The sequence below is a fragment of the Littorina saxatilis genome, linkage group LG7, assembly GCF_037325665.1.
Source record: "Littorina saxatilis isolate snail1 linkage group LG7, US_GU_Lsax_2.0, whole genome shotgun sequence".
Taxonomy (NCBI): Eukaryota; Metazoa; Mollusca; class Gastropoda; order Littorinimorpha; family Littorinidae; genus Littorina; species Littorina saxatilis.
Window position 1 is genome coordinate 22,266,613 of NC_090251.1, and position 15,000 is coordinate 22,281,612.

A 15,000-nucleotide genomic window follows, 5' to 3' on the forward strand; every position below is an offset into this window, starting at 1 on the left:
ATGTTCTGCGCGTTCTTAGAATCCGGTTTCATTCTAGAATGGACCGGGTCCAGGTTGGAATTCTAACCCTGCGCAAGTACAGGGGTGCCATTCTAGAATGAAACCCTTGTTGCTGGTCCATTCTAGAATCGGCCCTGCGCAAGGTTGGAATTTGGGTCCAAGTTGGAATAGTCATTTCAGTTAGACTATCACACAGCCAAAGCCACAAATGTGGATTTTCTGTTTGTTTTTGATTTTTGTGTGTTTGGTTGGGGGTTTTTTTCGGGTTTTTTACACTTTACTCAAAGACATCGTGAATTGGGATTGTGATGTTCTGAAAGTGATTACGATTTTGAGAGACACTCAGCACTGATCGCTACGAACGGAAATTTCCGGACTGACAGTGTTTTGACGATCTCGCTTGTAACTGGATTTTCTGTTTGTTTTTGTTTTTTGTGTGTTTGGTTGGGGTTTTTTTCGGGTTTTTTACACTTTACTCAAAGACATCGTGAATTGGGATTGTGATGTGATGTTCTGAAAGTGATTACGATTTTGAGAGACACTCAGCACTGATCGCTACGAACGGAAATTTCCGGACTGACTTAATCTTATTCATATACATGAAGAGTTTGAAACGTGGGCATATCACAGTTTGGAAGGTAGGGATTCTGATAGATTAAATAAAAACTGTCAAACTTTTAGGCATGGAATTCCCCTTTGAGAGTATTTGTTGTGGTAGTACTACTACTATGAATTGCTTTCAATGTTTTTCCCATAATATTATAAAACCAGACAAAAGTTGTTGTTGATTTCTGTTTTTGTTAATGTCAACTTTTTTTTAAACCTGTGACAACAGCTCTATAACTCACTCTGTCCTTCTGTTGGTCTGTCTGTCGGTTAGTCGGTCTGACCGTCTGTCTGTCTGTCTGTCTGTCTGTGAAAAAAATTGTCAAAAAACCAGACATTTCCGAGAGGGAGACAGCGCTGACATTGCAAGCGGCCGCAACCGGCTCTCATCACAAAAACAACTGCCCTGCAAACAATACCGCCCTGGTAGTCCCCCTTGCTATGGTCTGCCTTTGTTTATTGCGTACTCAGGAGTGTCAACTTTCTTGACATGACATGACATCGCAAGATCGCCAAAGGATTTTTTTCAGGGGTAGACAAATCAGCCCCATCTTATCAAAGGGAAGGTGCAGGTGGAGATAATTCAAGGGAAGACAACTCTGTCTTACCTACAAACATTACGGCCCCCTTTATTCAAGGGTTTCATTCTAGAATGGCACCCCTGTACTTGCGCAGGGTTAGAATTCCAACCTGGACCCGGTCCATTCTAGAATGAAACCGGATTCTAAGTTCGCGCAGAACACGTACAATCGATCGAATGATGTTATTCACACAATACCATTTGGCGATCTCTAAAAAATCATTTAAAAACGAACTAGTTGACATGTAATGAAACTATTTACTGAAATCAAGAAGTATCTTAGTTCTAGCCGTGCATATGACACACCCTTTCGCGAAAGCACACTGAACCGTGCGTATACGCATTCGCACCCGCAAACCACCAACCCAGGCGGGTTATCCAGATCCAGATCTAGATCCAGATCCAAGGGAAGTAACTCAGTGAGTATAAACATGAGCAAGAACCGCAACTCAAACACACTCGTAACACCTTAAGGTCTTGCTTACCTGTTGCCCAACCGCGGTGTAATTGGCAATTGCAGTGTGCAGTGCATACCTTTGCTCCGCGTGTTAGGGCTGATTGGGCGTTAATGGTCTTATCGGCATGAAGACGGTTAGGACGGTGCTAGTGGGTAACGGATGGATTTATGGTGTCTGTGTGTTTCTGCGTGTTTTTGTTGTTGTTGCTTTCTGGGTCGTTCTCTTTCTGTCTGTCTGTTTCGCGCACGCCGTTCTGAGAGAGACTGAGAGAGAGAGAGAGCCGAGAGAGAGAGAGAGAGAGAGAGAGAGAGAGAGAGAGAGAGAGAGAGAGAGAGAGAGAGAGGCAGGCACACACACACACACACACACACACACACACACACACACACACAGAAAGAGAAAGAGACAGATCGGTCAATGTGCTCTCTCTTTCTTACTCACTCTCTCTAAACACATACCAAGAGACACAGCCGGAAAGACAGACACACGCACGCACGCACAGACAGACCCACACTTCACCCCCCCCCATACACACCCCCACACACACAAACCCACACCCACTCACACCCACACTACCCAACATCCCCCCTCCCCATATAGCTCCCACCCCTTGACTGAAACAGACAGACTTTTCGAGGTCAGGGGTTTCTCTATAACTTCAAAGGCCGACGCCCTGACGGACCAAATTGGCCCCTCGTGTGTGCACAACTGTCGGCATATTTAGCGTTGATGTGGGGTCCTGCCGCTCGCAAATCAAGTTGGATTGGAAGCGACATGTTGTAATTTAGTGTACCTTTGTGTCACAGTTGGGTGTACATTGCATAAGAGTAAAGGGGCGAACAGGCGCTGTAAAACCAGGAAAAAGTTCTTGATCAGTCTTTTCCTGTTTAACCATGATTGTAATCCCAATGAATATCCAGTTGTGATGTGAACTACACTTCACCTTTGTACCTGTATATAATTATTATGTTACAGTTAATCTGTGAAACCAGGGAATACGTGTACTAACTAGGTAATACATGAATTAACTGACGGGAAAAAAACAGTTAATTCATGTATTACCTAAAATAGTTTAGTTAATACACGAATTCCCTGGTTTCACAGATTAACTGTAACATATATACGGTACAGTTGTAGGGCTGGATGTAAAAAAACAACATGTATACTCGTACCGGCTTATCTTGTACCCTCCATAAAAAGATGTTGTCTTGACTTTGTGAAGGTAGGATCGAGTAACAGAGGGAAGTCGGAGTCCTTCATTTTTTTCCAGTGTAAAGGATCATGTTGCTTTGGTTTGTTTTTGTTAATTCAATTTTTTTTATTTACTTTAATTTTTTCTTAATTTTTTTCCCCATTCATTCTCCAGAGAACGACACAGAAAGAAACAAAAACACGCAAACACAAACAGACGCCTTCTATATTTGGATGACATTTTGTGTAAAGCGATTCTGCACATTGAGTGATAACCCGACTGTCTGCCATCATTGACATTATAATTCTGATTGTAAGTTTGATTTAAAGACACCACCATAAGCCGTTTGGTTTGTTGTAGTTTTCACTTTATAATAATGTGCATTGCATGACCATGTAAAACAGGAATAAAACATGGTTAAAAGCACGGGATGACGTACTCCACCACATACGACCTAACTGTCGAGACTTTCACGTGAGGTAAGAGCAGACCTCTGCGTGAACACACAGAGTGAGATTTTATTTCGAAGTCATTTAGACATGTGTTAATAAGGAATATTGGTTCATTCTGGAAAAAAGCCCACTTTAGACCTAAAATGCCCACATTAGACTTAACTTTAGACTTAAAATGCCAACTTTAGACTTAAAAAAGCCTACTTTAGACTTAAAAAAAAGCCCACTTTAGACTTCAAATGCCCACTTTAGACTTAAAAAAGCCTACTTTAGACTTAAAAAAGCCCACTTTAGACTTAAAAAATTTCCACTTTAGACTTAAAAAAGCCCACTTTAGACTTAAATGCCCACTTTAGACTTAAGAAAGCCCACTTTAGACTTAAAAAAGCCCACTTTAGACTTAAAAAAGCCCACTTTAGACTTAAAAAAAAGCCCACTTTAGACTTAAAAAAAAGCCCACTTTAGACTTGAAGCAGCCAGGCTGTTGATTGTTGGTGTGTGTTTGAGTGGAAAGATGCTTTCATGTGACAGTCTGCGTGGACACACCTGTAACGGTTTAGTCCTTTGTTTTTGTGTGTTGGTAGTAAGACTCAACTCAAACTCAAGACTCAAAATTTGACTGTCCTTATAAAAACAAGGAAAATTGCCATGCAGTGTCAGGCGATCACAGACATAAAATACATCACATTTACTAAGAATTAAGGATTGCACTTAAAACTAACAACACTAAACCGTATCACATTTACTAAGAATTTAGAGTTGCACTAAAACACATCTAAAAATCCTAAGCAGTCTCTCACGGCACACACACACACACACACACACACGCACATACACACACTCTCTCTCTCGCCCTCTCTCTCTATCTTAGTTAAACTTAAAACCAATAAAATATCCTCAGATTAAGTGCGTATAAAAACACACCGGCATGATATAAAAGTTCATGAATAAATAACACATGAGCGCGTATCAAGACGAAGAGCATCCTTCCTACTCGCACACACGCACACACACACACACACACACACACACACACACACCACACACACACACACACACACACACTGCAATGTGATTATATTTAGTCAAGTTTTGACTAAATATTTTAACATCGAGGGGGAATCGAAACGAGGGTCGTGGTGTATGTGCGTGCGTGTGTGTGTGCGTGTGTGTGTGCGTGTGTGTGTGTGTGTAGAGCGATTCAGACTAAACTACTGGACCGATCTTTATGAAATTTGACATGAGAGTTTCTGGGTATGAAATCCCCGAACGTTTTCTTCATTTTTTTGATAAATGTCTTTGATGACGTCATATCCGGCTTTTCGTGAAAGTTGAGGCGGCACTGTCACGCCCTCATTTTTCAACCAAATTGGTTGAAATTTTGATCAAGTAATCTTCGACGAAGCCCGGACTTCGGTATTGCATTTCAGCTTGGAGGCTTAAAAATTAATTAATGACTTTGGTCATTAAAAATCTGAAAATTGTAACAAAAAATAAAAATGTATAAAACGATCCAAATTTACGTTTATCTTATTCTCCATCATTTGCTGATTCCAAAAACATATAAATATGTTATATTCGGATTAAAAACAAGCTCTGAAAATTAAATAACAAATATTATCAAAATTAAATTGTCCAAATCAATTTAAAAACACTTTCATCTTATTCCTTGTTGGTTCCTGATTCCAAAAACATATAGATATGATATGTTTGGATTAAAAACACGCTCAGAAAGTTAAAACAAAGAGAGGTACAGAAAAGCGTGCTATCCTTCTTAGCGCAACTACTACCCCGCTCTTCTTGTCAATTTCACTGCCTTTGCCATGAGCGGTGGACTGACGATGCTACGAGTATACGGTCTTGCTGAAAAATTGCATTGCATTCAGTTTCATTCTGTGAGTTCGACAGCTACTTGACTAAATATTGTATTTTCGCCTTACGCGACTTGTTTTGTTTTAAATGTAGGCCCACATAACAGCGGCAGGCACTCTTATTTCTCCGGGCATCGAAGATACTATACTTGTTTCTGAACAACCAGTCGAAAAGAGTACGAATTCCACCCTCCAATGACAGATTCGATTACGATTTGTGTTTGGCGGGGTAAGGTGCATATTTTTCAATGGCCTGTACTATAGTGAACAGCGACAAACGCTTGTCATAATTGCATAGATCACAGGTAGTTTCCCAGATTTCATTTTTAGAGGGGGTCGTGTAAGCTGTGGAAAGAACAGGTCAGCCATGAACGTAAAATGGCGTCATTTGTTTTTTGTCACCCAGAGAGAGAGAGAGAGAGAGAGAGAGAGAGATAGAGAAAGAGAGAGAGAGACAGAGAGAGAGAGAGAGCGAGAGAGAGAGAGAGGGGGGGAGAGAGAGAGAGAGAGAGAGAGAGAGAGAGAGAGAGAGAGAGAGAGAGAGAGAGAGAGAAAGAGAGAGAGAGAGAGAGAGAGAGAGAGAGACGAAACCTCCAGCTTTTTGCGAACGTATCTTCTCCCACAAGACTGACACACATATAGGTGGGTGAGCCGCAGTCCAACTGACAGACAGACAGACAGACAAGACAAGACAAGACAAGCCAAGACAAGACAGACCGACAAGACATGACAGACAAGACATGGCAGACATGACAAGCAAGCATACAGACACGTCTAAATAATTGTCGTCCTTATACATGTATCTTAATCATGCTTTAAACGATACGGCAGCATGATCTGAAAGTTGAACATGACGCGGTACGTGTAAGAACGACATAAGCATCTGTAAACTTGGAACAGGCATCATTACTATTTCACTGTTCAGCATTTTGACTAATCAGATACATACTTGTCTATCTCAGTGGTGGTCAAATTGCTATCTGATTTGCAGGGACGGGATAAAATATTGTATACCTGTTCCCACATTATGGTCAAATTGGAAAGCGAGCGCAGTGCACAGCATACCTGGGTACACCATTCCTAGAATAGACGCTGCTTTAAAAGAAATGTGTTTAACAGCGCGGGCACTGACATTAATCAGTGCCCCCCTCCCCCCCGACCAGCCACCCCCCCTCCCATATTCCCCCTCGCACCACCCCCGGAGCCAGAGAAGAAGAAGAAGGAAAACATCATCATCAACAACGTCATCAGCAGCTTCAGCAGCACCACCACCACTATTTTCTAAATGACGAAGGACTCTTCCGATTGCGGATTGGTTATTTTGCTCTCGGTCTAAGACCGTGCACCCGACGTCGAAAGCAGCACCACGGCACACGTGCTCTTCATCATCATGCACATGCAAGCACTAACTTCTCATCATACTGGCCCAGATCATGTTGCCAGTTTAGTCCACTGTTTAAAGTCAAAAGTAAAACTTACCCCTCCATGAAGCTGACACTCAGATCACAATTGTCATCCATTGGTGTCGTGAAGTGTTACTCCTGCTTGTCTCAAGCTCACACAATCTGTCCTCCTTTGTTTCCGTCCTTGTCTCCATGGAGGAATGAGTTAAGAGGTGCAGATCTGAATCATTCCTTGCTCTGCTTAGTCTCTTAAAACGCTATATTTAGTCATACCGGTTTTCCCATGCAAAGTTCTCTGTCACAATCGTTCAACCTTGAAACATACACCTTTCTCGACAATCACCCGTCTGGCTACCGCCCTGATATGGCCCTTCGTGGTCGGCTGGGCGTAAAGCAAACAAACAAACAAACAAAACAAATCCGTCTGGCTGTCGTCACAGATATATATCTGAACATGTCGTTTTGTGTTAACAAAACCAAAACCCAAGCGAAAAACGTATTACGCAGACCGCCATTATCCCTCAAGCTTGAAATTGACAGCCTTTTACATGTACATTAATTCACCGAAACTAGCTGCTGAAAGTTTTATTGGATCGTTTACCCTTTAACATATGCTTCATTCAATCCTAGTTAACTTTTCCAATGCCCAACTCTCGTTCAGAGCAAGCTTACGTAGCAATTTAAAGATAAAGTCGCGAAGAAGCCATTTTGATCAAGTTTTTGGCGAATTAAACGGTCCTAAGAAGTCTAAGGGATTTTAGACACACGTGCGCTGATAAACTCTTCATGCCCTCAACCGGATTTGGTTTATTTTTCTTCTTTCCTCGTCGCCTGCTTCAAAAGGTTGCACTTAAGGTAGAATAAGCTGGTGTTTTCCTAGGGGATAATCGTGGCAAAAAACCCGGGTTAAATCACCTACAGTTCCGTCTCGTGTTTGTAACTATGTCACCACACACACCAGGAATACCTTAAGGTTAATGTATGCACTTGCTGATTAATTATACCTGTGTAAATAGAATAACGGTTCCTGTCAACTAACACTTCTGCGTTGGAGTCCAGATTCTTAAATCGACGTATTTCATCAATACTTGTAATTATCCGGGAGGCTAACAGACAAACAACGGGCGAATTTAGGAACTGAAATCTGTAATCTAGCGAACGCGTGCCCGATTTCTCACTCAAGTCAAAGAAGCGAAAACATAGGACAGAAACGTAAACGAAGACAGCGCGCGAAGTATTTGCAGTCTGCAAAGACTACCACAACACCGCGTTTGAAAGTCGAATACCTGAATGTCGCGTTCAAACAATAATTTTAATCTTAACACAAGTCTACGAAGAGTATGCCATTTGCTATCAAACATAGTGAACCTGAACAAATTATGATCTTGAAAACAAGTTTCACAAATCAACTAATTTCACGAACGACACGATGAGTAATCACTTATACACCCAAATCGCGAGACGCCTCACCATAACACGTAAATTCACACTCGCACTTAGTTTTTACCTGCAACTCCACCCCTCCCGGTGAGCGAGTGCGATATCTATTTGTTGACCCATCCATTTCAACGGTGTTTGCCAACCATGACCCCCCCCCCCTCACACCTGTACAGTAAAGGAGAAGATACATATAAATCTTCTTTTGTGAAGCGTGTAGCTTCGGTGGGTGCAGTACAAACACGCCAGGCAGTGGCTGTGTTTTAAGAAGGGTAAGACGAGTGTATTCAGAGATACATTAAATTGAAAGTGCCTTCCATATTTGCATACATGTAGGGGTGTGTCTGTTAATGGGAATTAAGCGTATGTGACAGTACAGTGGTACCTCTCTTCTAAGACACCGACCCCGGACCCGATACAAGACTTCATTCCTGTTAAGACCTTGTTATTTTCTTTGATGTTTGGTTCTCAGCGTCTGTGAATTTCCCCCATTTTAAAAATCCCTCCTTTTTTTTAATTTTTTTTTTTAGAGCATATTGTCTCAGATTGTAAGCAGTCTTTCAAAGGGGTGGGGTGGGTGGGTGATTGTCTCAGATTGTAAGCAGTCTTTCAAAGGGGTGGGGTGGGTGGGTGATTGTCTCAGATTGTAAGCAGTCTTTCAAAGGGGTGGGGTGGGCGGGTGATCATTGTCTCAGATTGTAAGCAGTCTTTCAAAGGGGTGGGGTGGGTGGGTGATTGTCTCAGATTGTAAGCAGTCTTTCAAAGGGGTGGGGTGGGCGGGTGATCATTGTCTCAGATTGTAAGCAGTCTTTCAAAGGGGTGGGGTGGGCGGGTGATTGTCTCAGATTGTAAGCAGTCTTTCAAAGGGGTGGGGTGGGCGGGTGATTGTCTCAGATTGTAAGCAGTCTTTCAAAGGGGTGGGGTGGGCGGGTGATCATTGTATCAGATTGTAAGCAGTCTTTCAAAGGGGTGGGGTGGACGGGTGATCATTGTCTCAGATTGTAAGCAGTCTTTCAAAGGGGTGGGGTGGGCGGGTGATCATTGTCTCAGATTGTAAGCAGTCTTTCAAAGGGGTGGGGTGGGCGGGTGATCATTGTCTCAGATTGTAAGCAGTCTTTCAAAGGGGTGGGGTGGACGGGTGATTGTCTCAGATTGTAAGCAGTCTTTCAAAGGGGTGGGGTGGGTGGGTGATTGTCTCAGATTGTAAGCAGTCTTTCAAAGGGGTGGGGTGGGCGGGTGATTGTCTCAGATTGTAAGCAGTCTTTCAAAGGGGTGGGGTGGGCGGGTGATCATTGTCTCAGATTGTAAGCAGTCTTTCAAAGGGGTGGTAATTACCAAATAACATGCGCCCGTGTGTCTACCTGGTTGAAAGTGGGATGCATCTGAATTACCAAATAACATGCGCCCGTGTGTCTACCTAGTTGAAAGTGGGATGCATCTGAATTGCCAAATAACATGCGCCCGTGTGTCTACCTGGTTGAAAGTGGGATGCATCGGAATTACCAAATAACATGCGCCCGTGTGTCTACCTAGTTGAAAGTGGGATGCATCTGAATTGCCAAATAACATGCGCCCGTGTGTCTACCTGGTTGAAAGTGGGATGCATCGGAATTACCAAATAACATGCGCCCGTGTGTCTACCTAGTTGAAAGTGGGATGCATCGGAATTGCCAAATAACATGCGCCCGTGTGTCTACCTAGTTGAAAGTGGGATGCATCGGAATTGCCAAATAACATGCGCCCGTGTGTCTACCTAGTTGAAAGTGGGATGCATCTGAATTGCCAAATAACATGCGCCCGTGTGTCTACCTAGTTGAAAGTGGGATGCATCTGAATTACCAAATAACATGCGCCCGTGTGTCTACCTAGTTGAAAGTGGGATGCATCTGAATTGCCAAATAACATGCGCCCGTGTGTCTACCTGGTTGAAAGTGGGATGCATCGGAATTACCAAATAACATGCGCCCGTGTGTCTACCTGGTTGAAAGTGGGATGCATCTGAATTGCCAAATAACATGCTATAACATGCGCCCGTGTGTCTACCTAGTTTGTTTAGTTTTAGTTTAGTTTATTTGTTGCTTAACGTCCAGCCGACTACGCAGAGCCATATCAGGACGAGGGAAGGGGGGATGAAGGGGGCCACTTGTCAAGCGATTCCTGTTTACAAATGCACTAACCCATTACTTGTGTCCCAGCAGGCTTTAGTAAAACTAAATTAATACCTACTGGAAGATTACCAGTTTCCAGTATGTTAAAATAGGCTTAACCTATCTACTGCTGGACTTACATCAGAACACTAACAGATTAAACTAGACATGAATCGCGAGACAAGCGGCAAGAGAAGAGATTTTTGGAAAAAATACAGGTGAATGAGCAAGAAGGCAGAAAAAAGAAAAGAATTCATGAAGAAAAAGAGAGCATGACAGGAAAGAGGAACCAAAAATCTACCTAACAGCAAACTAGAAAGCTCCTGCGGTTCCAAGAACAGGAGGGGCCTTTAATTTCATAACCGCAGTGCCCCACTGCGGGAGTCTACCTGGTTGAAAGTGGGATGCATCGGAATTACCAAATAACATGCGCCCGTGTGTCTACCTGGTTGAAAGTGGGATGCATCTGAATTGCTAAATGAACACTACACGCGCCTGTGCATCTAGCGGCCAAGTAAAAGTGGGATGAATCTGAATTACCAAATGAACACATGCGCCTGTGTGGCTAGCCAAGTGAGAGAGCCGTGGACGCATCTTAATAAATTGCTAAATGAGAACATGCGCCTGTGTGTCTTACCGTGCGAAGTCACGGTAAAAGTGGGATGCATCAGTGATCTGTTCCATGAACACATGCATCCTTTCGTTGTCATCGCAGATTCTCGCGAGCGTTCAGGCTAAGACATGCATCAATCCGATAAAGAAAGGAGGAGAAGTGTGGTTTGCTGTTGCTAGAAACGGTTACCAAAATACACGATACATCAAAAACAGATTCCTGCGCCTATGACCTTCGCTTGGCAACCACAGTTAGCATGACCTGGTTCTGATGCGGAAACTATACGTGGCAGTGACAAGTAAGGGAGCAGACCATGTGAGCATTTGTAACAACTTTCTGTAATTGTTGGCATGTGTGTGAATAGGAACACGATTTTGTAAAAAAAATCCACACCCCACCAAATTAAACACTACACAATAAGACCATGACCTTCGTGACAATAGTTATTTGTCTCGTACTTGTTTGTCACATTATCCGACCAGGAAAACACAGAGGCAAGAAAATGTCATGAACGGAAGATGGTGGGGTGGGCCGGGTGATGGTGTGTGTGTGTGTGTGTGCGCGCGCGCATGCGTGCGTGCGTGCATTTAAAAGAGTACTTACTTTTAGATTCTAAATTTCTCAAAATTGAAATAATATGATTGTGCTAAAAACTGACATACATGCAGGAGAAAACATGTGACAAGCCAGTATAGCACAGTAGCGAACAGCGCATAATAGGAAAGCGCGCTTTTCTGTATTCTTTTTAAGTTTATGAGCTTGGTTTTTTTTTTATCCAAACAGAACATATCTATCTGGATCGATTGCTCAAATTTTAATTCTTTTTTTGAGTTTTTTTTAATGATCAAACTCATGAATTAGTTAATACTAGATGAATACCCGCTTCGCCGGGTAGCCGGCTTCGCCGGGAAGAAGTAGAGCCGAATACCCGGTTTCGCCGGGTACCCGGCTTTGCCGGGTGAGTGGCGCACCGTACTGACGCCGGCTTTGCCGGGTGAGTGGCGCACCGCACGCGATTGACGCCACACGAAGGAAAACTTCTAAAAATAGTAACGGGAATAGGGATTGAGCGTTGTGGACAGTGACCTTATAAAAATAGTAACGGGAATATGGATTGACGCCACACGAAGGAAGGGAGATAAATGCAAAACAAAGTAGAAGATAAGGAAGAGTTACTGGGAATGGATCTGGAAAGATGAACAGAAAAACCAAAATCGGTTCAGCGCTGCGCGCTGAGAGCACGTGTTGAAAATTCTCATCGACCAGGTTGTGTCCGGGGTCTACCTGAATATGCCCACCAAATTAGAAGCAGATCAATCGAGAACTTTGGCCGTGCATCGCGAACACACACACACACACACACACACACACACACACACACACACACACACACACACACACACACACACACACACACACACACACACACACACACACAAGTCGTATATATATATAGAAGCTTTATAGAAAAAAAGATGTGTGTGTGTGTGTGTGTGACTGGACCGATCGTCATCAAACTTTACATTAGAGTTCTTGGGTTTTATATCCCCAGATAGTTTTGAAGATCGGTCCAGTAGTTTTCTCTGAATTGCTCCACACACACACACACACCGCCAACCTCGTCTCGATTCCCTGTCTATGCTAAAACATTTAGTCAAAACTGGACTGAATGTGAAAAGAGGTGCAAGAAGTGACCCCGAAAGTGGGGCATTGTCTAGCGAGGAAACAAAGATTATCTAAAACTGTGCCGTTATCGCCAAACTAGATGAATACCCGCTTCGCCGGGTACGGCTTCGCCGGGTACGGCTTCGCCGGGAAGAAGTAGAGCCGGGGACCCGCACCGTACGAAGGAAGGGAGATAAACGCGCAAAACACTGGAGAAGATAAGGAAGAGTAATACCCGGCTTCGCCGGGACAGTGACCTTCTAAAAATAGTAACGGGAATATGGATTGAGCGTTGTGTTCTAAAAATAGTAACGAGAATATGGATTGACGCCACACGATCGAAGGAAGGGAGATAAACGCAAAACACCGGAGAAGATAAGGAAGAGTTACTGGGAATGGATCTGGGAAGATGAACAGAAAAACCAAAATTGAGAGCACGTGTTGAAAATTCTCATCGACCAGGTTGTGTCCGGGGTCTACCTGAATATGCCCACCAAATTTGAAGCAGATCCATCGAGAACTTTGGCCGTGCATCGCGAACACACACACACACAGACACACAGACACAAGTCGTATATATATATATATACTAGATGATTACCCGCTTCGCCGGGTACCGGCTTCGCCGGCAAGAAGTAGGCTGCGCCTGGGACCCGGCTTTGCCGGGTGTGTGTACGCCGGCTTAGCCGGCGCACGAAGGAAAGGAGATAAACGCGCAAAACACTGGAGACCTTCTAAAAATAGTAACGTGCAGTGACCTTCTAAAAATAGTAACGTAGTAACAGGACTATGGATTGACGCCACACGGAGGAAGGGAGATAATCGCGGCTGAAAACACTGGAGAAGATAAGGAAGAGTTACTGGTAGTGGATCCAGACAAAAAATAAAACAAAATCGGTTCAGCGCGCACAGCGCTGCGCGCTGAGAGCACGTGTTGAAATATCTCATCGACCAGGTTGTGTCCAGGGTGTACCTGAATATGATCACCAAATTTGAAACAGATCCATCGAGAACCTTGGCCGCGCATCGCGCACAGACACACACACACACAGACAGACAGACAGACAGACACACAGACACTAGTCGTGTATATATATATAGATATATATAAAGACTAGATGAATACCCGCTTCGCCGGGTACGGCTTCGCCGGGAAGAAGTCGAGCCGAATACCCGGCTGCGCCGGGGACCCGGTGTAGGATCCGGTCCGGTCCCCCCTCTGAAGTAGTCCCCCGGGGGACCAATTCGTGGCAAAAACCGCTCTATAATGGTCCCCCCTTAGACATCCAGCCTCGTTTTTCTCAGGCATTCAAGCCATTTTCAATCTATATCTTCGTCCGGTATTATGTACGTAGTGCACAGACAGCAATCTCTTTGTTTGACTATATTTTGAAGAAAATAAAATAGATCTGATTTATAATGCTGTTAAGAATGTCGGTGTTGCCTATTTGAACAGAAACAGGTTGGGGAGAGGGAAATGTAGTGTTCTTCTTTTTGCACAGAAAGACTTCAGTCTTATCATCATTCAGCTTAAGTTTGTTATCGACCATCCAAGATTTAACATCAGTGATGCATGTCTGAATGGTCTGGATGGCGGAATGAGACAAAAGGGATGTGGGGTTATCCCCCTTGTGTCGTCTGCCGTCTGTTACTTTCGTTTTGACGCTTTTTTTGTGTGTTTTTTTTACAAATGCAATAAAAAAAAGTCTAGGGTCGGCTGGAAAAAACTAGGTAGGGTCGGGTGACCAGAACCATACAACTTTTTTTGTGTGCCTTATGAACAGACCACCAAGACGAAGCAACCTACTGCAAGCCCTCGGGAGCAGCATCTCATTTTTTTCAGACGAATAAACTTACTTTTCATTTTCAAGTTATTTGCATCATACAAGAGGCTTTGTAATTTAGCATTGTGAATCTCCGGCGAAGGCAAATCTGTTCAGTCTTTGCCGACTCGCGGCATATATATACGTATGTTCAATTTCTTCTCCAGTTGCAGAGAAAAAAGCGCCAATTCCAAATATGTGGCACAAGAGGCGAATTACTAAATTCTAAATGAATGTAAAGCTGAGAGAGAGAGAGAGAGAGAGAGAGAGAGAGAGAGAGAGAGAGAGAGAGAGAGACAGACAGACAGACAGAGAGAGAGAGAGAGAGAGAGAGAGAGAGAGAGAGAGAGAGAGAGAGAGAGAGAGAGAGAGAGAGAGAGAGAGAGAGAGAGAGAGAGAGAGAGAGAGAGAGAGAGAGAGAGAGAGAAAGAGGGGATTTATTGTAACATTTTCGGACATTGGTATTTCCAGTTTGTTGTTTTCTTGCTCACATTAAAATGTGTTTAAAATCATCACTGAGCAGGCTTCGCGTCATCATGCCTCCTTTGACATAAGACCACCGGATATCATGTGTCGTTCAGCACAATAGACGACTTCCGATAATAACACTGTCGGGTTTTCATGGTGTGTCGAAGATCATGTTTGCTTTTCCTTGGAAATACTGCGGCAAACAAACCCACGTGACTGTGTAGGCCAATCACTAACAAGCGCCGTGTCTCCACACGTGGTAGGCGATTTGGGCACTGAGGGTGG

At 43.6% G+C, this 15,000-nt stretch overlaps 1 protein-coding gene across 2 annotated transcripts in view; it reads right to left on the reverse strand.

Annotated features, from left to right (window-relative positions):
• The window catches only part of LOC138970929 (myosin light chain kinase, smooth muscle-like), a 181,263-nt gene that overhangs the window by 106,911 nt on the left and 59,352 nt on the right, over nt 1–15,000 (reverse strand). The window contains exon 1 of one of the 2 annotated variants that reach the window (XM_070343511.1): nt 6,639–8,012. The exons of the other annotated variant lie outside the window; for it this stretch is intronic. Coding sequence (XP_070199612.1) covers nt 6,639–6,679 — 41 coding nt within the window. The 5' untranslated portion in view covers nt 6,680–8,012. Of the gene's footprint in view, nt 1–6,638; nt 8,013–15,000 lie in introns of those variants that run through there. 2 annotated transcript variants of the gene reach the window in all.